The 24,515-nt window shown below is 45.2% G+C and overlaps 2 protein-coding genes and 2 non-coding genes across 8 annotated transcripts; all 4 read left to right on the top strand.

Annotated features, from left to right (window-relative positions):
• The first annotated feature begins 4,405 nt into the window (after positions 1-4,405).
• TRIM52 (tripartite motif containing 52) lies at positions 4,406-18,694 on the top strand. 5 transcript variants are annotated; one of them, XR_002825731.1, is made up of 3 exons: positions 4,406-6,495; positions 18,055-18,279; positions 18,377-18,694. XR_002825731.1 is itself a non-coding variant. In XM_023741465.1 (2 exons), exons 1-2 carry the CDS (start codon positions 5,704-5,706, stop codon positions 18,193-18,195), a joined length of 933 nt encoding a protein of 310 aa, XP_023597233.1. In that variant the 5' UTR covers positions 4,406-5,703; the 3' UTR covers positions 18,196-18,694. The 5 variants fall into 5 exon arrangements, 4 of the variants coding, with proteins under 4 accessions (XP_023597233.1, XP_023597234.1, XP_012414148.1 ...); XM_023741465.1 differs by having other exon boundaries at positions 18,055-18,694; XM_023741466.1 differs by lacking the exons at positions 18,055-18,279; positions 18,377-18,694 and adding an exon at positions 9,571-10,447 and having other exon boundaries at positions 4,407-6,495.
• Positions 18,695-18,765: 71 nt separating this feature from the next.
• Positions 18,766-24,279, top strand: RACK1 (receptor for activated C kinase 1). The gene is made up of 8 exons (XM_004387172.3): positions 18,766-18,991; positions 20,028-20,199; positions 20,843-20,990; positions 21,222-21,317; positions 22,396-22,506; positions 22,923-23,063; positions 23,662-23,772; positions 24,170-24,279. The coding sequence occupies exons 1-8, from the start codon at positions 18,883-18,885 to the stop codon at positions 24,233-24,235; spliced, it is 954 nt and encodes a 317-aa protein (XP_004387229.1). The 5' UTR covers positions 18,766-18,882; the 3' UTR covers positions 24,236-24,279.
• Positions 19,248-19,315, top strand: LOC111822598 (small nucleolar RNA SNORD95). Its single transcript, XR_002825735.1, has one exon. It is a non-coding gene; the product is annotated as a small nucleolar RNA SNORD95 (small nucleolar RNA).
• On the top strand, positions 20,600-20,678 carry LOC111822597 (small nucleolar RNA SNORD96 family). Its single transcript, XR_002825734.1, has one exon. It is a non-coding gene; the product is annotated as a small nucleolar RNA SNORD96 family (small nucleolar RNA).
• Positions 24,280-24,515: the final 236 nt, after the last annotated feature.

Raw genomic sequence — 24,515 nt, 5'->3', positions numbered from 1 at the left:
GTCTTGTATAGATGGTTTTTTAATGGAGCCCCATACTCACAGCTATCCTTTGTTTTGTGTGCCAATCTGTTATGTGACCTCAGGGGATAGATTCGTTTCAAGGTTTAAAGAGTATCTCAGGGCACTAGTCTCAGGGAGTTCTGTGGTCTCAACTGGTCCAGTAAGCCTGAACTTTGTAAGAATTTGAGTTCTGTTCTGAGTTTTTCTCCCATTTTATCTGGGTCCATCTACTGTGGCTCTGATCAGAATGGTTGGTAGTGGTAGCCAGGCACTATATAGTTCTTCTGGTCTCAGGGTAGGTAAGGCTGTGGCTTGTGTAGGCTATTAGCTAACGCTGTAGACTAGTTTCTTCTCTGAGATTTTGGTTTTTGTCTCATTTTCTCCCAAAAAGTAGAGACCGATAGTTGTATCTTAGATGGCCACTCACAGCTTATACCTTTTACCAGATGCTACTCATCTCACTAGGATGCAGAACATGAACTTCGTGGTGCGAAGCTGATGGGTTTTGATCTAGGACTTGATGGTTGGAATTCGTTGGGTTTGTTTATTCATTTATTTATTCAGTAGATGTGTATTGAGTGCTTGCTGTGTGCTCACCACTATGACAGAGGAACTAGGTGTATAATGTTGAACAACACATACATCATCCTTGCTCTGTGGAGCTTAAGTTCAATGGCTCAGGTCCAAAGAGGGAGAGGAAAGCCTCCAGGGTGCACTGAAGGTTCCATTAGGACACGTGGTTCTACTCAAACTGAACAGTGACCAATTAGTGAGTGGTGTGATCACTTCAGTGGGTCTTGAACAGCATTTTACTAAAATAAAATAGAATTTAAAAAAATATCAGGGTGGCTCGAATGCCATAACAAAAAGAATGGTTTCCAAAAATTTTATGGACATTTACACATGTGCAGGTCTGTATTGGATTAATGTGTCTGATGTACTTCTTACTGAAGGTCAAGTAAAAAAAGAAAAAGAAAACCTTGGGTGAAGAATGACCACACACCTGTAACTTGTATTCCTTAAAGGGACTGGTCGTGCCTTACTAAGTTTTGTGTTCCTATACATGGAATATGGAGTTCTAGTGGCACAGTAGTTGAGACCTCGGCTGCTAACCAAAAGGTCGGCAGTTCGAATCCACCAGCCACTCCTTGGAAACCCTATAGGGCAGTTCTGCTCTGTCCTGTTGGGTTGCTATGAGTGGGAATTGACTCGACGGCAATGGATTTTTGGTTTTATACATGGTCAGTTTGTTGTACTGTGGTGGCTTGTGTGTTGCTGTGATACTGGAAGCTATGCCACCAGTATTTCAAATACCAACAGGGTGACCCATGGTGGACAGGTTTCAGCAGAGCTTGCAGACTAAGACAGACTAGGAAGGAGGACCTGGTGATCTACTTCTGAAAAAAAATTGGTCATTGAAAAACCTTATGAATAGCAGTGGAACATTGTGTGATATAGTACCAGAAGATGAGCAAAGAACTGGAGTTAGAAAACTAAAAGGGAAGGACACGCTCGGCATTTCTCAAGCTAAAAGAACTGAAGAGAAAATTCAAGCCTCAAGTTGCAACATTGAAGGATTCTATGAGCAAAAAATTGAATGACACAGGAAGCATCAAAAGAAGATGGAAGACTCCTAGGACCATATCCTAGAGAAATAAGAGCTGTCACACGAAGAGACATATGCACACCCATGTTCATGGCAGCATTGTTCACAGTAGAAAAAAGATGGAAACAACCTGGATGCCCATCAACAGATGAATGGATAAACAAACTATCTTACATACACACAATGGAGTACTACTCAACGATAAAGAACAATGGTGAATCTGTGAAGCATCTCATAACATGGATGAAACTGGAGGACATTATGCTGAGTGAACCAAAACAATCAGAAAAGGACATATATTGTATGAGACCTCTATTGTAAAAACTCATGAAAAAGTTTGCACACAAAAAGTAACAATCTTTACTGGTTATGGGGGATGGGAAAGGTGGGGGGAAATACTAAATAGACAATAGATAAGTGGTATCTTGGGTGAAGGGTGAGACAGTACAAATACTGGGGAAGCTGGGAACGGTCATGAAATCTCCATAGACACATCCAAACTCCCTGAGGGACTGAATTGCTGGGCAGAGGGCTTTGGGGACCATGGTCTTGGGGAACATCTAGCTCAATTGGCATAACACAGTTTATAAAGATAATGTTCTACATTCTACCTTGGTGAGTAGCATCTGGGGTCTTAAAAGCCTGTGAGCAGCCGTCTAAGATACTGCACTGGTTTCACACCTTCAGGAGCAAGGGAGAATGAAGAGAACAGGATACAAGGAAAAGATTAGTCCGACTAATGGACCACAGCTACCAAGGCCTCCACCAGACTCAGTCCAGTACAGGTAGGTGGTGCCTGGCTACCATCACTGATGCTTTGACGGGGATCACAACAGAGGGTTCTGGACAGAGCTGGAGAAGGATGTAGAACAAACTTCTAACACACACAAAAAAAGACCAGATTTACTGGGGTGACAGAGACTGGAGAAACCCCGAGAGTATGGCCCCCAGACACCCTTTTAGCTCAGTGGTGAAGTCACTTCAGAGGTTCACCGTTCAGCCGGGGATTGGACAGCCCCATAAAACAAAATGGGACTAATGAGGCACAGCAGTCCAGGGACAAGGACTAGAAGGCAGAAGGGGACAGGAAAGCTGGTGATAGGGAACCCAAGGTTGAGTAAGGACAGTGTTGACAGGTAGTGGGGTTGTTAACCATTGTTATAGGGCAACATATGTACTATCTGTTTAATGAGAAACTATTTTGTTCTGTAAACGTTCATCTAAAGTGAGAATAACAGCACAACTGGAAGAACATAATCGATGTCACTGAACTGTGCATGTAGAAATTTTTCAAATGGTGTATCTTTGGCTATGTATATTTTCACCAAAAAAAAAAACAAAGGGAGAGTGTTGACATGTCGTGGGGTTGTTAACCAGTGTTAAAACAATGTGTACTGACTGTTTAGTGAGAAACTATTTGTTCTGTAAACCTTCACCTAAAGTACAATAAAAAAAATTTTAAAAAAAGAAGATGGAAGAAACATACAGAGTCACTATACTCAAAAGAGTTGGTTGATGTTCAACTGTTTCAGGAGGTAGCATATGATCAAGAGCCGATGGTACTGAAGGAAGAAGTCCAAGCTGCACTGAAGGCATTGGCAAACAACAAGGCTCCAGGAATTGACAGAATTCCAATTGAGGTGTTTCAAAAAATGAATGCAATGCTGAAAGCACTCATTCGTCTATGCCAAGAAATTTGGAAGACAGCTACCTGGCCAACCGACTGGAAGAGATCCATATTTATGCCCATTCCAAAGAAAGGTGGTCCAACAGAATGCAGAAATTATCGAACAGTATCATTAATATCGCATGCAAGTAAAATTTTGCTGAAGATAATTCAAAAGTGGTTGCAACAGTACATTGGCAGGGAACTACCAGAAATTCAAGCCAGATTCAGATGAGGACATGGAACGAAAGATATCATTACTGATGTCAGATGGATCTTGGCTGAAGCAGAGAATACCAGAAAGATGTTTACCTGTGTTTTATTGACTATGCAATGGCATTTGACTGGGTGGATCATAACAAATTATGGGTGACAATGTGAAGAATGGGAATTCCAGAACAGTTAATTGTGTGCATGCGGAAACTGTACATAGACCAAGAGGCAGTCATTCAAATAGAACAAGGAGATACTGCATGTACATCAGGGTTGTATTCTTTCACCATACTTATTCAATCTGCATGCACAGCAAATAATCCAAGAAGCTGGACTATATGAAAAAAGCAGCATAAAGATTGGAGACAGACCAATTAACCTGTGATACGCAGATGACACACCTTGCTTGCTGAAAGTGAAGAGGGTTTGAAGCATTTACTGATGAAGATTAAAGACTACAGCCTTCAGTATGGATTAAACCTTAACATGAAGAAAACAAAAATCCTCACAACTGGACCAAGAAGCAACATCATGATAAAGGGAGAAAATATTGAAGTTGTTAAGGATTTCATTTTACTTGGGTCCACGACCAGTGCCCTTGGAAGCAGCAGCCAAGAAATCAAATGATGTATTGCATTGGGCAAATCTGCAAAAGATCTCTTTAAAGTATTAAAAAGTAAAGATGTCACTTCGAGGACTAAGGTGTGCCTGACCTAAGCCATTGTATTTTCAATCACCTCATATACATGCAAAAGCTGAACAATGAATAAGACAGAAGAAGAATTGATGACTTTGAATTATGGTGTTGGCCAAGAATACTGAATATATCATGGACTGCCAGAAGAACGAACAAATCTGTGTTGGAATAAGTACAGCCAGAACTCTCCTTTAAAGCAAGGATGGAGATACTTGTCTCATGTACTTTGGACATGTTATCAGGAGAAACCAGTCCCTGGAGAAGGACATCATGCTTGGCAAAGTAGAGGGGCAATGAAAAAGGGGAAGCCCCTCAAACAGATGTATTGACACAGTGGCTGCAACAATGGGCTCAAACATAGCAACGACTGTGAGCATGGCGCGTGACCGAGCAGTGTTTCTTCTGTTGTGCATAGGGTTGCTATGAGTCAGAACCGACTCGAAGGCACCTAACAACATACATGTAAAAATGAAGTGGATAGATAAATGGATGTATGAGTTGTGCATGTATAGGATGGATGGATTAAAAATGAATGGGTAGTTTAGTGATGGGTAGGAGGATTATAGATGCATGAAGGTGAAAAGATCTACAGAAGTCGGTTTGGGCATGTTGAGTTTGAGGTGTTTGAGTGGTTGCCTGATAGTGGAGATGGGCACAGGAAGTTAAGATTGCAGGAGAGGTCAGGGTCAAGAGACTGAGGCTCTGCAGATAGAAAGGGATGAACTGGTTTGAGGAGGAAAATTGGAGACACGCGAGAACCTTTCACATCACAGCCATACCGCGTCCCAGCAGGAGCCCCACACCGCCCCATTTCTGCAGGTCCAACCCCTTTCCTGGGGGCCACGCCCCCAAAGTCGACTGCCGGCTAAGTCCCCTTGCTCCGGCCTAGTCCTGTGCCTAGAAGAGCCAGAAGTGCGTGAGAGCTCCAGAGCTTAGCCAGCGTCTTCCCCATCGTTCCCAGTCCGTTTCCGGCCACCCGCTCGGCTGGGCGGCCGTCCGGACCCTCTGTGTCTGGCTGATTACAGGACGTAAGAGAATGGCTTAATTGATTCTTTCTCGTCTCCACCCCTTCCCACCAATCTTTTCCTACTTGGGGAGGCTGGGCTGGCGGCAGGTGCTCCCGGCAGCCTTGTCTCCTGCGGCACCATAGAGATGTGGTCCTCCGCCGGCCCAGACCATCCCCTCCCGAGTTTGGGCTAGAGCACCTTGTCATTTCCGGTCGCCTCGGGCTGGGTAAGGGGCTTCGATTTATGAGGAGGACGCGGCAGGGTAGTCAAAGGAGAGATAGAGATCGGGATTTGCACGCTGAGCTTCGAAGGGGAGTAGGGGACGCCGCATGGTTCTGCCCCCTCCCCTCTCGGGGTTCCGGATCCAGGGCCTTTGCTTGAGAGGGGCCTGAGGGGAAGAACAGGATCAGGGACAGCCTCACGTCACCAGTGTGCCCAGCAGGCCGATCTGCAGGCGCGTCCCGGCTCCTCATCTCCCAGCTGACGCGTTTACATAGGCCGGCAACGCAATAAGATGGCTGGCTGTGCCACTACCAACCCCATGCAGACACTTCAGGAAGAAGCGGTGTGTGCCATCTGCCTGGATTACTTCAAGGATCCCGTATCTATCGGCTGTGGGCACAATTTCTGCCGAGGGTGTGTGACCCAGCTGTGGGGCGGGGAGGATGAGGACAGGGACAAGGAGGAAGATGAATGGGAGGAAGAAGAGGAGGACGAGGCAGTGGGGGCCACTGGTGGATGGGACAACTCCATTCGGGAGGTTTTGTATCGGGGGAATGCTAACGAAGACTTCCAGGACCAAGAAGATGAACCCTGGGTTGGTGACGGTGGCGTAAGGAATTGGGACAATATGAACTGTGTGTGGGACCAGGAAGAAGATGAGGAAGATCGAGACTATTACCTAGAAGGCTTGAGACATGACCTGAGAATTGACGTCTACCCAGAAGAACAAGAGCGATTGGAAGAATACGATGACGACGAAGAGCTGTATCCTGACACCCATCTGCCTCTTCCCTCAACCCCTCAGCGACAGTTCACCTGCCCCCAGTGCCGGAAGAACTTTACACGTCGTAATTTTCGTCCCAACTTGCAGCTGGCTAACATGGTCCAGATAATTCGCCAGATGTGCCCCACGCCTTACCGAGGGAGCCAGGGAAACGATCAGGGCACCTGCTCCAAACACCAGGAAGCCCTGAAACTCTTCTGTGAGGTGGACAAAGAGGCTATCTGTGTAGTGTGCCGAGAATCCAGGAGCCACAAACAGCACAGCGTGGTGCCATTGGAAGAGGTGGTGCTGGAGTACAAGGTGAGAGGAATTAGGAGGGAGTATTGGGGGAGGTGGGTAGGAGGGAGTGGAGAGTAAGCAAGGGGAGCTGGGAGATGGTACCATGTTCTTCCTATCCCTTTTTAAGTGAATATCTCAGGTGTTTGCTAGTTGAACGTCTTTTTCTTGGGGAGGGGGGGAGGGCAGGAGGAAGATGGGGCGTTTGTGGACAAAGGACACACAAAGCCATGAATGCTGGTGCAGTTGGCTCTCCCAGATGAAGCTGAGCAAAGACATGGAGCCAGGTCACAGGAAGCAGACAATGTTACTCTTTCAGCCTGTCTAATTATAAGGTGTAAGTAACAGAGTCCTAGTATATTGGTGGACCAAAATGCCAGGTGTGGGTCCTGGAATAGTAAAAGCAACTGGTCATGCCCCACCACCCCAAAGTCAGGGGTTAGTTCCCTACCTTCAGTAAGGTCCATTTCGACTCTAGAGAAAGGCAAAGGACATAAGCATCTCAGATGGATCAGTACTATCCTACTGTCCTGATCAGGTTCCTTTCCTGTTATTTATCATAGTAAAAGGAGTGAGAGATTTAGTATCAGATGACCTGGCTCTGCCACTTACTATCTAATCATGGGCAGGTCTCACTTCTTTGAGCTTCACTTTTTCCCTAGGATTAGGATTTAAAGTGATCACATATGTGAAGTAATTTTATAGACTATAAAGCACTAAACTAATGTTTGCTTTTTTACTTGACTTTCTACTAAACATGTCTTCCATCCTTTGGATTCTGATATGATTATTATCTCATCTTCCAGTCCTGATCTGAGCATTAGAGAATTTTGTCTCAATGACAGTCAGCATGAAGACTATCTTCCTTACTACAAATCTGGGCAGATTTGACCCCTAGCAATATGCAAGGAAGGAGAAGTTCTCTTCAGGCCTATAAAAGTTTTAACTTGGATATTCAGTAGCAGCTACTCATATCTCTGTAGTGCTATACAGTTTATAAAATGTATTTCCTTGTGTTCTCCTACAACAGTGGTTTTCAAACTGTGGGTTTTGACCAATTAATGGGTCTTAAATTAAGTGGTCATGCCCAGCATTATTTTAAAATGGAATAGAAGAGATGGATTATAGTAAGGGTAAATATATTGTTTTGTGAAAGTTTTAAGTTACATATATGTATGTATATACAAGTGTGGAGTCAAAGTAAAATGTATTTCTTATTCTGGGTTGTAGTCAAAACAGTAACACAGAACACTGTCCTACAGGAATCATATATTAGGTGTAATGACCACCACCCATTTTAAAGTAACTATTGGTAAATGGCACAATTAAGACACAAAATCTAACTACAAATCACTGCTATCTCTAGCAAACCCTAGCACCTCCCTTTCCTTTAACGTAATAAGTAAATTTGCCTAGGGAAGAAATTGTGTCTTAGGCTTCTGGTTTTTAGTACACCAAAGCTAAGGAAGGGAGAAAACCTTCCATTCTTCTGATAGAATTTTCTGGAAGCAATTCTGAAACTGAAATTTTAATTGAAAGCCAATGTAGATAAAAGAGATGGTCTCTTCAGCTGTGGAGGCCAGCTAACACTCATTTGAAACCTGAGAAGTTACAGAGAACAAGCGGTAAATGTAAATAGTAAAACCAAGTTAAACAAATTGGGGTATCCCTTTCTGAAATATAGAATATTTAAAAGTGCACTTTTATTTTCAAACGTATACCAGAACTAGGTAGATGGTGTTGCCAAATAATAGAAATCACTTTGAAGAGGTAAAAATTTGTATTTTTTGTAAGTTATGTGTAAACTGATATTCCTTTAAGGACTTGACATATTCTTTCATTCTTTATACAGTTCATATTTTGTCCTTCCTTTCACTGGTAAACATACACATTATAGTAGCATGAAATAGAATTTTCCTGAATACTGATAATAATAGTTAACATTACATGGAACAATTTTTATATGATTGTCTATTTAATATGTTATAGTAAACATTATTCCATCACACAGTTCTGGTTGCAGTGAATTCTCTCTAGCTACTAATTCAGCACAATTTTTTATCTACTTTGGAGGTGATGAAGCTTTTGAGTTTTAGGGAGCATGAGTAGGGAGTTTGTTATAGACTTAAGGATTAGGTCATGATTTTCAGGAACTGAATAGGAGAAAAGTATTCTTTCCCACTCCCACCACAAATTATGTCAGCATTGCAGGGTGTGGGGAGGGTTATAGTTTATAAAATCATAATTCCGTGTTGTAATTTTTTTAAGATAAAAAATACTTAATTTTTCATAATATAGGAAGTAAAGTTGGAAAGAACTCCTTGGCTGGTGGGAATACAAAGAAGATAGAGCAAGAAAACATTCAGAGCAAGGCCTATAACAAATGGGGTATATGAAAGGTTGGATTGCCACAGAAGATGTTCATTGTGAATATGGTGTGATTTAGACTATTTCTTTAATATATCCAGTACAATTGTACTGTTTAGAGGTCAATGTTCTTTTAAAATTTGATTTTGTATAAGAAGAGGCTTTTCAGCCCTGAAAAGCTTACTTATATACATCTTCCCTTTTGTCCATCCCATGAGTTCATCTTGACTCTGCAAGCTAGAAAATTAGATCATTTAGATTTGACCTAGGATACCATTAAATGGTGTCATGTTCTGGGCAGCAGACAGGTGTATAAAAAGAAAAGAAATCAATATTTCACTTACTGGGGCTCCAGCATAATTGAATCCCTGTACTGCCCTGCCACCCAGCTGCTGCCAATGAAATCATTCATCACTGCAAAGAGGAACTAGATGCTTCCATCATCTGTACTCCTTGTTTTTCAGTTTTCTCCATTGAGGTAGCTAAAGATGGCAGCCAAAAATTTTGAGGTTTTATCAACTATGTATTCACATTATGATGTAGAAGATAGGGTCAACTTCTTCAGTTGAGCTACCGGAAAGTGTTGGGCAGTGATACCACGCCATTAAAAAAAAGCAGAGTGTTCTGCAAAGCATAATTCTATGCAGCTTTTAAGACTGGACAGTACTGGATTAACAGGAATCTTCAAAGGCCATGAAAGCTTAATATTAAATAGCCCTTTTAATTAGAAAGGAGACAATAATGGAGAAACTTGTGAAACCTTGTATTCCAAGTGCTGCCACAACTCTGAGAGGAAACTGAGGAATTCCCGAATTTTTTCATCTGCTTCTTTAGTCTTAAATCTGAATTGATGACTGAATATACTAAACTTCAGGTTTTAAAAAACATCAGCTCATCCTTCTTTGCTATATACTGAATCTACTGATGAAGAAAACTATGCTTTGCTTATGGTCAAAATAAGGCTTTAAAAACAGTGGATGTGATATTTTCACACGCCTGGTACTTGTAACCATTAAGACACTATTTTTGGAGCTGTATTAAATGAACTGAGCTGGAGGAAAAAATACAGGCATATATGTTGATGGTGCTACAGCAATGTGGTTTTAGATCTTGGGGTTTTGGGCAAAAACTGAAGAAAACTGGTGTTCAGGATTTACTTCAGCAATCACTACCACACATCGACTTCCAAAACCCTGCCCATAGTCTACTGGAAATCTTCAACCTTGCTATCCGCATAGACCATTGTGAAAAACAGTGCTTTCGACCCCACTTTGTTTGCCTTTGCCTTCTAAAGATCTGAATGCCATTCAAGCATTTTATGTTAGATACTGATGTTTCTCAGTTGTCAAAGAGAACTATATTCAACTGAATTTATGAACAGAACAACCTTGATTTTGGAACACTAGTGAAAAATTACCTATACTTTAAACTTCCAATTTCAGCTGAGTTTAGCACATTGAAGCTTAAAATAAATTGTCCCTGAAATGTCAAGGTGCAAGTACCAACATCACTGCTTGTTATGAAACACTTCAAGCAAAACTTGCCAAAAATCTAGCTATAGGTATAGGATACTGGTGCTAAAAATGTCTAATTTTCTTAAGTTGGCCAATCTTTCAAGGACTAGATTCACAAATATTATTTCAAGGAAAAAAGTGAAATATTCAGAATTATTTTGGATGATGTGTTCCTGTTAAAACCTACCTGAGATAGCTTTTGGGAAGAATGTGTTTCACACTGGTGTTTAGTCCTCACTGAAAGAGCTTCAAGAGGAGTTGGTGGCACTCGAGTTTGATTGTGTTGACAAGAAACTTCCATATGAATATTCTAGAGAAATTTGGTGTAAAACGTCTAAACAAACAAGAAGGCTTTATTGCATTTTCTCCACACATCTTAAAAGCTTTATATATATATAGCTATGGGGAGAAAACAATGCAAAAATGTTGAAAGCAGCTTGTGTTTTGTTGCATCTTCTATACCACCCAGGAAAGAAAAGTTCTGGCTAGAAAATAGGCTTAATAGTGACACAGTTATCACATACTCTGAATAAATTTTTTCCTTCTAAAATTACCATTGCTATGATTAATTTTAGTCGTGACGCTTCATTTTGAAATTTTAAAAAACACTGATGGAGGAAGAACATAAGATTTTCAGATATATGAAAAGTAGGGGTGTGAGTTACAAAAACATTGAGAAAACTGGTATAGTCATATCCACCAGATGCTCACCTTGTTTATTGAATGTCTTCCCTACTAGGTTCAGCTGTTGACTGCTGTATTAAACAGTTTGAAGAGACTGTTTAAACTTCTTCCTCTCTACTCCTGTGGCTGTACCCTGGACCTCATCTTCACAAAGACTTGCTACACATCTGAAATCCTCAACTCCAGTTTCACTCTTAGTTTAGCTCTTAGCCTTCCAGTGCACTTAAACACACTCCAGTTATACCTGCTCTTCAGCTTTATACAGATCATTGTTCCACTGACTGCTAATTTTGTTCCTTCCCAATTTATCAGACACTTCCTACCCTTAGTTCCTATCCTACCAAGCCTGGACCCATGGTTAGTCTTAGCATGAAGACCTGATCCATGTTGTGGTGCGGAACAGGGTTTCTCAACCTCAGCACTATTGAGATTTTGGGCCAGGTAATTCTTTGTTGTATAGGGCTATCCTGTGCATTGTAGGTTGCTTAGCAGCATTCCTGGACTCAACCTGCTAGATTCAAGTAGCATGCACAAACCCCATACCACTTGTGACAACCAAAAATGTCTCGAGACGTTGCCAGATATCTCCTGAGATGGGGGCAAAATCACCTCCAGTTGAGAACCACTGGTCTTAAGGATCCGTGGTGACACAGCAGTTAAAGCGCTCAGCTGCCAACCAAAAAGTGGTGACACAGCAGTTAAAGCGCTCAGCTGCCAACCAAAAAGTCGGCGGTTTGAAACCACCAGCAGTTCTGCAGGAGAAATATGTGGCAGTCTGCTCCTGTAAAGATTTACAGGCTTGGAAACGCTATAGGGCAGTTCTACTCTGTCCTATACGGTTACCATGAGTCAGAATCTACTCGACGGCAGTGGGTTTCGTTTTAGTCTACACTTGACGTTACCAGCCTCACTTAGGCTCTACTGCCAGTGCCTGGCATAGGTGTTCAAGAGTGTTCAGTGGAAGAAGAGCCTCAACTAGTATCAGTAGATTAATCGATAAGACACCCAATCCTCCCAGCTCTTGTCAGAGTTGGGTGGCCCTGGGTTCATCTGTGTAGCATCAGCCCCTGAAGCACCTCCTTAATACCTGACACTCATCTGTCATTAGTCATCAACCCCTGGCCTCTAAGTCATGCCTCCTGAAACCCCTACAGGACCTATAGATTCTGTGCTATTTCCCACCCCCAATCGCTTGCCCCTCTGAAGTTATCCTGTTATACTGAAGTTACTACAGAAATTTACTGACTGATAAAATGGGGTTACAAGAAGGGGGAGACAGGGACACTAGCCCTTCATACCAGATCTAATAGAACTTTCTGCAATGATGGAAGTGTTTCCATACCTGTGCTGTCCAATATAGTGGGCATCACTTGCTACATGTGACTGTTGAGCTCTTGAAATGTGTCTAGTGCAACTGAGAAACTGAATTTTTAACTGTATTTAATATCCATGTGTGAACCACACAGTTCTACACAAAGAAGGCAGTTGAATTCTGGTTCTTCCTAGGACCCTCAGGAGTAGCAAGTCTAAAAGGAAAATGAAAAAGAAGTAAGGCAACTTTCCTTTCCCAATAAGGAGAGGTAGGCTATAAGGTAGTAAGTTCAGGCATAAAAGGAAAAACTACTTAAAATAAGTAAGGCTTTCCCTATTATGTTCTTCTTTTATTTTTTTAATCTGACCAATTAGTCTTGAGCCAATATTACTTCTGATCCATGTGGGAGGTGTGATGAGAGAAAACTCTAATGGAAAGAAATTAAAAACAAAACTGCATTACTCCTATCAGGAAAGAACTAGGGCCGGATTCTCAAAATAGGAGAGAGAGAAGTTTAAGGTTTCACTTGGTGCCTGACTTTTTAAAAAACGGGATGTGAGGAGAAAATAGTATTAAAGCATGTTAGCAACCTTTTCCCTTTATCCTTTCACAGCTGATCCTGACAGGGTGGTTCAGGGAGGTCTTGGAATCCTAGAAAAGTTTGTCCTGGCAGTGTTATGTCAGAAGAGGTAGTGAGAGGTTCTAGGAATAACGGGGCTGAAGAGGAAGAGATAGTCCCCCAGGCCATGGGAGCTGAAGATGGTGATAAATTTACCTTTACTTACAGTCTTTGCCCACAAACCAGAGTCCTCAGAAGTACAGCACCTGAGCTCATCCACACATATGAGAAGTGTAGGAGATGTGACTAGGCTCCTGTTATCAGGAGACCTGCAGAGAAGGAAGGAAATGGCCCTCTTCTCACCTTTTCCCCTCCCAAGGAAAATGGAAAGTTCAGGGATTTGAATTAAAAACAGCGTTAAAGAACAGGGAAGTTGCTTCCTCCATAGTCATTTCCCTGTTGAGGCTGGTTCATACATAGCCTTTTCCCCTATCTTAAAGGACTTGGATTCAAAGTTGGTCAGAGCCCTTCGGTTGACCACTCTACCTGGTACCAAGCAGGACCCCACAAAGATAAAGGGGAATCCAGATGGCATGGACAGGATCCCTGGAGAGCCCATCCCTTTTTTCTTGCCATTTCCTAGGCACACACAATCCCGTTTCCACCTGCAGCAAAAGATGAGATTTCTCAGCAGCCCTGGCTGTTTTACCAAGTGAGAGCCTTCATATTCTTGGAATGAGTGAGCCAGCCTCCATTTCCATTTCAGCATATTTCTCCCATCCTAGTTCATATGAAATTCTCTCCCTGGTAGAAAACTGAAAAAGGATTGAGTCACCTTTTGTTTCTCCCTACCACCTACCGCTGCTTTAAATCTTTTAACAAGAAGGCCAGGTGCTGCCCTCTGCATTTCTTTCCATTCTGCTTGGCCCACTCCCAGTTCCACGGCCTCTAACTCTGACCTGCTAAAACACCCAGGGCCTGGGGATTCCCACAGTCCACCTCCCAAGGAAGACCCAACAGAATGTCTTAGGATCTACTTTCTGGGGGGCTGTTATCTGTTGCTGTCGAGTCAATTCCAACTCATAGCGACCCTACAGGACAGAGTAGAACTGCCCCATAGGGTCTCCAAGGAGCAGCTGGTGGATTCGAACTGCCAACCTTTTGGTGAGCAGCCGAATGCTTAACTACTGTGCCACCAGGGCTGTTAGACCTCAGATTTCTCCGTAAGATGGACACTGAATCTGCATCAGGAGATCGACATAAATGACATGGGACCTCTGTAAGATCTGTTACAGGAATTAATTTAATGCCACACCTCCTAGGAAGAGGAACAGCATCTATAATTACACTCCAGTGTTTCCTTATCTACAACATTTTTGTGCTTAATTTTTTAAGCCTCGCACATTAAATAACTTCTACATGCAGAGCACAATTGTAGACATTGGAGTGAAGAAGCTGGGATGGGGAGGAGACAGATGGCTTGGAAGAGACATTCAAGCCCGTATTCATAAGGCCTTTGATAAATGCTCAATTACCCCATAGTGCCATTTAGTAGGACTCACAGCCTGCTAGAGCTCCTGGCTTGAGTTACTTGTTGCCTTTATTACTGCAGTAGCTTCGTAACACTTCGTGTTTCTAGTTTTACTCCTCCAACCTAGCCTCTGGATCAAGTCTGGGCAGGAGGGATGTGATCAGAATCCTAAATAGACTGTCCTAGGCTTCAGGACAAAAATCCAGGTTCCTTAGCAGCAAAGGCCATCTAAACTAGATGAGTTTAGCTTTTGCCCAGCTAGAGTTTTACTCTGCTACACTCCCTTTGTTCCTTCTCTTGAAGCCATCCCTCCAACTTATGCACACAAACCACTTGTGTTTTTCACTCCCTCCGGCCCCTACTCCCAATTCCTCTCCCTGGAATACCCTCCCCTCTCTAACAACTCGCCCTTTACTACTCAGCCTGTGAGACTGGCCACCACGGTTAAGTATTCCACATGCCACATACTCTACCAGGTGTTGGGGATGCAGCAAGTGAACAGAAGGAGGCAGTCCCTGTTCTCAGGGCACCCATAGGAGAGCCTTGAGGAATTCATATAACTGCTAATTGAGCTAAGTGCTGTGAAGAAGCAGCGTACCCTACACCACCACTAGGAACCATGAAACGAAGCTAACTGAGACCTGAGCATCACACAGGGCTTCCTTGAAGAGGCCACACCAGCTGAGACTGGAAGGAAGCTTAGATTTAATTAAGAGAAAAGGAGTGGGATATGGTGGGCCTTCCAGGCAGAGGAACAGTGTGTGTAGAAGTTCAGTGTGGGAGAGAACTGATGAGTTGGAAGAGCAGAAGAGGGACAGCATGGCCACAAAACACAGCACGGAGGCATTCCAGAGGAAGCCACAGTGGATCTGGAGGGTGACAGTAAAGATTTTGGTCATTATCTTAAAGTACAAGAGGAAGCCACCTGTCCACAGAACTGTAGCAGGCAGCAAGCAGGCCTTCTGCTCCTGGTCACACACCTTTCCCTGACCTACCACCTTACCACAATGGAAGACCTGTCATACCCGCCATGGTCCTAAATACTGATGTGGGGGTTGGGGGAGGCCTCTGGCAAGGAGGCACGAGGGGCTCCTTTCACCTGTGTCCATCCTGTGGACTCCCTCCAGTAAAGGAACGGTGGAGATGGGCTTCCTTAGAAGAGCCTCTCCAAGGGGATTCTTACTTTGTGTGGAATGGAGGTGGTACTAGTGAGGTCCAAGATGTGGGAGAAGTGGAGTAGTCAAGAGACTCAGAGAAGAGGGGTAAGACTAAGTTGAACTAGGGCCAGGAGCAGTAGGCCCAGCAAGAAAGGCTCTGCCAACAGAGCCGTGGGCCAGGAGGAGGGTGGAGGTAGACAAGGAGCAGGAAGAAGGCTCTTGAATTCAGAGAGCTCTCAAGTCGGGGCGGGGTGGGCTCCAACAGGCTTTCTACCTCTTGGGGGTTGAGAAAAAATGCCGACTGAGAGAAGCCCTTCCCTGGGCAAGGACAAGGCCCACAACATGCTGGTGAATGCAGTGCAGACCTCTTGTGGGAGGAATTTTCAGACTTGTAGAGCTGAGGGACATCACGCTGCCACAAGGAACCAGACTGGAGTCACTAGGCAAGTTACCAGGGCTGCTTTGCAAATCCACAGATTCTTCTCGAGGAATGAGAAGTCTAGGTAGGGTCCCTAACCCAGGCCAGGCACATATACCTGGTAAGCAAGCATGGGCTCAACCCAGGTGGGTGCTGAGCTGGAAAAGCAGCTGCTCCACCCCTGTCCTCTCCCCAGATTACACCCCAAGTGGTCCCCAGGGTTGGGGCAACTCCTTCAGCTCAGGATTATCCTTCAGTGGCCATTGAGAGCTACCAGCATCCCTTCTCTTAAAAGAGGAGAGGTGGTAAGGAAAACTCCAAAGGGAAAGCCCGAATCCTGCATGGTCTGGTTGTCTGGGACATGAACCATATATTCCATTTCTCCTTCTCCTCCAACTGTCATTGCCATGGGCTCCATGGCAAAACCAGAATTTCTCCCTTGACTCCATAGGAGGGCGCTGCCAGAACCATCTCATAGAGTAAGGGGTGAGGGGAACCAGGCAGAAGCAGAAGGCACCTTTGGGAGTCTGGGTCTCCAGAAGGGGGAAAAAGGGAGGTGTGGATGTAGGGAAGGATGTGGGAGAGGTGGGCTGGAGAGGCTGAGCCTTCTGGAAAGGGGCTGGGTAGTGCAGAAATGTCCCATCCTTGAGCACATGTGAGGAGGGGGGGCTCATTCTAAACCCAGACTCCCAGTCCTACCTCAAGGTTGCAGATTCCACAGGGGCTCCCTGGGCAAAGTTAAAAAAAACAGCAGTGAGGTTTTTTTGTTTTTGTTTTTTGGGGGGCAGGGGATGTAATAATGTAACTGATGATGTTTGCAGGGGGAGTGGAAGTGGGGGAGCAGAGAGGATTTCTTCTGCATGTACAGATTGGGGAAGCCCTTGAATAGCACACCAGAGACTCAGTGGAGTCGCTCACCTCTCCATTTGTGAGGAGCAGCTACGGGGCTGGCGTGACCCAAATCATGGACAGCGATCTGGATATTGGGGTTGGTGAAAGCGTGGGGCTTCCATGACCACAGAAGAAAGAAAACGTGGGTTGGGGGAGAGTTCAGTGTTGCAAAAGTGAAAGGACAACCATTTCGGGGTACCAGGGAGGCTGGTGATGTCCACAGCTGGGGCCCTAGGAGGACAGTCATCAGGCTGCAGGGTAGGGGAGGACAGCCAGGATAGCACCAAGTGCCCAAAGGAAGCTGCAGAAGGCGGCAGGGGAATCTTCACTGGACGAGGAAGGCTGGCGCCCTCAAGGGATGGGTCCTGGCCTTCACAACATGTGGCTGCCACTGCGTCTCTCCCTAACTTCTGCCATCCTCTCTGCAAGCCTTCCAGCACGTGTTGCCAAGATCCTTCCCTAAGCCCATGAGGCCCTATGTCAACTGCCCCACGTCCATCTTACTGCTCTGTCCTCAGCTCCTCCAGTCTTCCTTCTCTGACACTCTAGCTCAGGACCTTTGCACTAACTCCTTCCGAATGAAACATTCTTCCCCATATGCCTTCCCTGACTGGAACATTGTTCCCCCATCTATCCACAGGGCCCTCTCCCACATCTAACCTCTGTCTCTACTCCAGTCTCCCACTCAAGCACCCACCACCACCATAGAATGTAAGCACCAAGAAAGCAGCGTTCTCGTTTGTTTGCAGCTGTATCACCAGGACACAGTACCCAAGGGATGCTTACGAAATAAGTTACATAGATTTATTCTACCAGGCATTGTTCTGGACCCTTTACCTATCTTGACTCGTTTACTCTCCATTACACCATGTGAGATAGGTACTATTATTTCCAATCTCGTTTCACACGTGAGAAATTAAGGTTAAAGCATATTACAAACAGAAAAGTAAATACGTATGTTGTTGTGTGCCGTCGAGTCGGTTCCGACTCATAGCGACACTATAGGACAGAGTAGAACTGCCCCATAGGGTTTCCAAGGAGCAGCTCGTGGATTTGAACTGCTGACCTTTTGGTTAGCAGCGGAGCTCTTAACCACTACGCCACCACGGCTCCAAATACTTGAATATAATCCTCCCTTTATTTTGCACAGATGATAACGGCTGCGATCATCCCGATCTGCTTCCCTGAGCCGCCTTCTGGCATGAAAATCTGTTACAGTTTGCGAGTTCACCTGAGCACGGTTGGAAAGTATATCTCGAAATCTCTCTCGTTGCCGTCGAGTCGATTCTGACTCACAGCGACCCTATAGGACAGAGAAGAACTGCCCTGTAGTGTTTCCAAGGAGCGCCTTGTGGATTCGAACTGCCGGCCTTTGGTTAGTAGCCGAGCTCTTAACCACTACCCCACCAAGGTTTCCTGAGAGTGTGTAAGTCTCTTTAATACAGTTTTTTTCCTCTCCAAATTGCCCACAGGTACTCACATTTGGGACCTCGAAATTAAGCACCCTCTTCGTTGTCCTCTGAGCCACCAAGCAGAAAGGGCGGGGCTGACGTTGTGCCACTTAAGGGACAGTGAAGCCGTCAGGCGATCCTTAGGGGAGTGTGCCGTACATTTCAATTCTTCCGCTTCTGTGACATCACACCCCAATCAACGTTTGAGCAGCCTTTTTAAATACTTGGTCTTGATGGTTTCAGAATATATTTGTGCGGCGCTGTCAAATTACCTTGCGTGGCGGAAGGGGACCATGACGTCGTTCGATTTCACCCTCTGTTTGTGTTACATGGCACCGCCATCTTGAGCAGAAGTGAATCATGGGGGCCGCCGTTTTGCTCGGGCGGGCGGGTATTTCCGGTTCCGGCGGTGGGCTGCTCGATCTTTTTCTCGGCAGGGACGCGGCGGGAGCGGCTGTGTTGCTGGTCTCTCTGAGCTATCCGGTGCCATCCTCGTCGCTGCGGCGACCCCCGCACCCGTCGCCGCCATGACTGAGCAAATGACCCTTCGTGGTACCCTCAAGGGCCACAACGGATGGGTTACCCAGATTGCTACCACTCCGCAGTTCCCGGACATGATATTGTCCGCGTCGCGAGGTACGTACTAAGGTGCAGGGGCAGGAGGGTTGCACGCCTTACAAGGCTGGGCCGGTGGCGCGCGAGTCGCGGGCCCGAAAGACTCATCTGCTGGGATTGTGTCGGGGGTTGGGGGGCATGTGATCCGGTTGAGCCCCGTGAGGCATTCCCCTACCGAGGAACAGGCTGTGGCCGCCAGGAGAATTGGAGCTTTCTTTTTATCTTGCCCGCCTCCGCACGGTGTAGCTAGTTGTGTCCAGGAGCCTATGGGCCTGGCGGAGCGGTGATGATTACAACATGCCATCTGAGCACGCGTGCTGAGACCCAGAGGCTGTTTCTGAGTTGCCGCCCGGTCCTCTGCTCTTTAGGGAATGGGTGGCCTCCAGGGGGGCTCCATGACGCAAATCTCGCTCTGGCCGGCTCCTACTCTTGCTGTCCTCTTTTCTCTCCTCATTTCACGGTCGGCGTGAGTCCGTTTGGAGGCATCCTGTACTTTCCAAATGCTCCCGCACTACTACTAAGAGTTTTCTGAAGCTAGGATCATGGCTGGCGCTTAATTGTACAGTTTGTCGTGTAGGACACGTTTTAGTGAAAGCATTTAACCCTGCAGCGTGCAGAGCAACTTTTCAACACTAATTAACTCCCTTCTGGAAATCCTCCGAAATACTCCCGCTGCCCACAACTAGTCTTCCTACACCCAGACTGCTGCGTTTCTGCTTGTTGAATTGATCTGAATCTCAGAAAAGGGTGTTTACAGCCCCTAGCAGAATTCTGAACATCTGATTTACATTTTTTGGAATGAGTTAGTTTTCTCTCTGTATTCTGGAATAGCGAATCACTTAGCCTTGGCTAGTAACTGTTCTCATCACCTAGAGTTTACCTCCCTGCCTTGTTTGTCTGTAATTTGTCGTCTTGTAAACCCATCCATGACCTTGAGACATACTGGATTATACAGTAGATCAGCAAGGGGGCTGCAGAGTGGAGACTAGCAGTATCTCAAGGATAGAGAAGGCCAGGGTTTCTCAGTGGGTTTCCTTTTTGTTTTACCTCTTCTTAGATAAGACCATCATCATGTGGAAGCTGACTAGGGATGAGACCAACTATGGAATCCCTCAGCGTGCTCTGCGTGGTCACTCCCACTTTGTTAGTGACGTGGTTATCTCCTCTGATGGCCAGTTTGCCCTCTCCGGCTCCTGGGATGGAACACTGCGCCTCTGGGATCTCACAACGCAAGTACCTGCACACTTAGCTTTGGGGCCTTGGGGAAAAGCTGGGCAGAAATGAGGAAAATTGCTCTCCTTCCTCCTTGCTTGATTCTGGCTCATAGAGACCGTAGAGGACAGAGTAGAACTGCCCCGTAGGGTTTCGAAGGCTTTAAATCTTTACAGAAGCAGACTGCCACATCTTACTCCCGCAGAGCAGCTGGTGGGTTCAAACCTCTGAACTTTCGGTTAGCAGCCGAGCATTTTAACCACTGCACCACTAGGGCTACTTGAATGGAGTGAGTTACCCACAATTCCTGAGGCGTGTTGCTAGGTGAAGCAGTTGGGACTACACAGTGGTTTGAACATGTTTGGCCTTGGGAGTCTGTCCTGGATGGTGGTCAGGAAAGTGACAGGTATAATGGAGGATCCTGGTGATGACAGATGACATTGTCAGCCAATCCCCATGTGGGAGTGAGGACATGTCCTGCAATTCTGAAGGGATTCTCTGGCATATACTTAGCCAAGAGCTTGCTGTGGTCAGAGCCATAGATTGGGTTATGTGAGTAAAGAAAATCCCCTGGAGACAGGAACAAGGCCAGGAAAGTGGTGTGACTGGAAGGAGAAGGTTTGCAAAGTGTCTAGAAAGTGACGAATTCCTCCCTCTCAGGGGCACCACCACACGCCGATTTGTAGGCCATTCCAAGGATGTGCTGAGTGTGGCCTTTTCTTCTGACAACCGGCAAATTGTCTCTGGCTCCCGAGATAAAACCATCAAGCTTTGGAATACGCTGGGTGTCTGCAAGTATACTGTCCAGGTAAAGTGAAGGCATGGGGGAAAAAGCACGTTTGAGGTTCATTCCCACCCTTCCTCTTACATTCACCGTGTGTGTGGTGATTTCAAGTATTGTCTGAAATCTGAAAGTTCCGGGATGAGAATATAAGACTGCCAGCATCCACCTCACATAGCTAGCTGAGGGAAGGAATAGTGGTCTAGAGTTTCATGGGCCAGGATGTTTCTCCTTAACTTTTTTTTCTGTCTCCTGTAGGATGAGAGCCATTCAGAGTGGGTGTCTTGTGTCCGCTTCTCACCCAACAGCAGCAACCCCATCATTGTCTCCTGTGGCTGGGACAAGTTGGTCAAGGTGAGCTTGGAACCTGGCCACGAGGCCTTTACCAGCCAGAAACTGCTCGAGTTGCACCTAGATGGTCATAGGCTCCAACTCTGAAAGCTTTGCAGTTCTCTTCTCTGACACCAGGTGCACATGCAGCACTCCTTCCTCTCACCCTAACCACCTGGAGTTAGGTCAGATCTCACAGGTTAAATGTCAGGATTCTCTAGATGCCGAGTCTGCCCCAACACCTCATGCTAGCTGAGCAAGCTTGGGAGTCCCATGACACCCTCACTTCTGACCTGATGACTTCAAATTTGGGATCTTCCCACTACCTTGGATTTGATAATTCACTATAATGACTCACAGAAAGCACTGTAGTTTTAGAGTTACAGCTTTGTTAGGGCAAAGTTTGGATAGCATTCCCAATGTGTCACTTCCATGGCCCCAAAAAGGACATGCTCTCCTCCCACATGCATTGATGTCTTTCACCAACCAGGAAGCCCATGGGGCATCCCTGACCAGAGTCTTGGGACCTCATTATATAGGCATGATTGAAATTGTGCTCCCTTCCCTGAAGTCAGCCTTGGGTCTTTCTGGCGTGGCCACCCTCTGCAAGTTACCTCGTTAGCATCATGTCGGGTCTGGGGTCCTCTTAATAAAGACACTTCAGTCAGTAGGGATATTCTGTTTTAGAGGTTACCTCAGGAAGCAAGCACAAAAACCAGATTCTTGGGGTAAAGTTAATTTTTTTACTCCACATTCTCACTTGACTTTTTTCTCTTGCTGTTAATTTTTCTCAGTACCAGCTGTTCATTTTTATTTTTTGGTCTACAGTGTTCTTAAAGTAGCTAATGAGCCCAGAGTCCCTTGTAAGACTGCACACAGTGTTTGTTACCCATTTTAATCCCAACTGTCCTTAAAAGGTCAAGACAAATTCTTTAACCTTTCTTTTGTTTCGTTATTGACAGAATGATAAAGGGCTGCCCTACCCTGCAGTACTTTTAAACAGGTGTCATGCCCTTTTTTGTTGGGGGACCTGAATCCTACATCTTGGCTGATCAGAGCCAAGTTCCTCACCTGTGTGGACCCTACCCCTCTTTCAACTTAGGTATGGAACCTGGCTAACTGCAAGCTGAAAACCAACCACATTGGCCACACAGGCTACCTGAACACTGTGACTGTCTCTCCAGATGGATCCCTCTGTGCTTCGGGAGGCAAGGTATTCAGGTGCCAGGAGTCTCCCCAATATAGTAGAAAGAATACTTAACACGATAATAAGATAAATACAAAAATAGGATTTTTGAAGATCATTTTCTAAAAATAACACAGATAAGGCATTCTGTTGAAAAGGATTGTTTTTCTGTAAAGATGATTTGTTGAAATGATGAGGTTAGGGTTTTGTAATTCCAGAATTGATATTACTAAATTATAAGCTGTCAAAGAGTTTTTTACTAGGCTTGGGGGTATTCTGCATTAAATGAAAATCATACAGAGGTAAACATTAGTCCTTGAGTCATAAGCTTACAGGAAATTGGGGGAAAGGCTAACACTTGATTAGGATAAAACCTTGGGATGGGTGGAATTAATATGTGGAAGAGGTCACATTGCCCTGATTCACCTTCCCTGTCTGCCCAGGATGGCCAGGCCATGCTGTGGGACCTCAACGAAGGCAAGCACCTCTATACTCTAGATGGCGGGGACATCATCAATGCCCTGTGCTTCAGCCCCAACCGCTACTGGCTCTGTGCTGCCACGGGCCCCAGCATCAAGATCTGGGTGAGTGTTGGCTGGGGGGGTCAGGCTGAGTACCTGGCTGCACGCTGGAATCCCTGCCAGTGTTATGATTTCTTAATCTGCCATCTGACTCCCTGCTGAGATTCAAGCTTTCTGAACTGCCAACCATTAAGGTGTCTGGAGAGCAAGGAATGGTGGGTTAAAACTTCCTGAGATTAGGTATTGCAAGGGTAGTAGACATCTAGCTACTTACAGGAATAGCAATTTATAGCAGCTGACTCAACCGCAGAGCAAATGACATTTTGGGCTGGAAAATTCTTTGTTGTGGGGGGATTGTCCTGTACATCGTAGGATATTTAGTATCTTACATCCTTGGACTCCACCCACTAGGTGGCCAATAGTAAACATCAAACTAATGATGACCAAAGATGCATCTATGAATTGCCTAATGTCCCTGGCAGGGGATGGAGAGGCACAGTCCTCCCCTGTTGAACTATTGAGTTTTTGATTAAAGGGGCTTTTGAGAGAGGATGTCTTTCTCGGGTGAAAAAAAATCTTGGGAGAGCCCTTAGTTGGGTCTCATTAGAGAAACGTCAGTGGCATTAAGTACTGTCCTTGCCGTGGTTTTGCCGTTTCCCAGGACTTGGAGGGTAAGATCATCGTAGATGAACTGAAGCAAGAAGTTATCAGCACCAGTAGCAAGGCCGAGCCGCCCCAGTGCACCTCTCTGGCCTGGTCTGCTGATGGCCAGGTAAGTGGGTCTAGCCAGGTTGACTCAGCTTCCACTATTTCTGCTCTTGGTGTAATCTACCAGTCACAAAACCACTGTCTTTAACATGAAATAATGTAACAAAACATTAGCCATGCTTATAAACTTGTTAGGTCTACCGTTGAACGCATAGTACATGTTCCTGCATGAGGAAAGATTGATCTGGAGGGTACCTACTTTTCGGTTAATACCTTGATTAACTTCACCAGTTTACATATATGTAAGTCCTTAACCACCAGTTCTTTCTTACTGTAGGAATGCATAGTCATCACCTGTAGTCTGGTTTAGAAGAGCAGGAATCTTAAAAAATAAGAGCCATCTTTGCCAACTAGATGGCTTCTACCTGATCTAATCAGATAAAATTTCTGCTTTCTTGCAGACTCTTTTTGCCGGCTACACAGATAACCTGGTGCGAGTGTGGCAGGTGACCATCGGTACTCGGTAGAAATTTATGGCAGAGCTTTAAAAATAAAAACTGGCATTCTGACTTTTTGGAAGTGTCTTTCTCTGATAAGTAAAATAGCCACTTGCTATCCATACTGCTTAGGGGTTTAAAAAAAAAAAAAAAATCTCTTCCGTTAACATGCTCAGACTGAAAGCCCGTGATGAAACAGGTAAATCAAACAAGGCTTTGATATTGCAGTCTATGTAGGCTTCCGGTAGTGTTGCTGGAATGTGATGTGATGTTCCTGGAAAGTTATGTAGGATAAGGTTTCCCAAACCCG

This window comes from Trichechus manatus, unplaced genomic scaffold (genome assembly GCF_000243295.1).
Source record: "Trichechus manatus latirostris isolate Lorelei unplaced genomic scaffold, TriManLat1.0 scaffold00181, whole genome shotgun sequence".
Taxonomy (NCBI): domain Eukaryota; kingdom Metazoa; phylum Chordata; class Mammalia; order Sirenia; family Trichechidae; genus Trichechus; species Trichechus manatus.
This window is presented reverse-complemented; position numbering and strand designations above follow the sequence as displayed.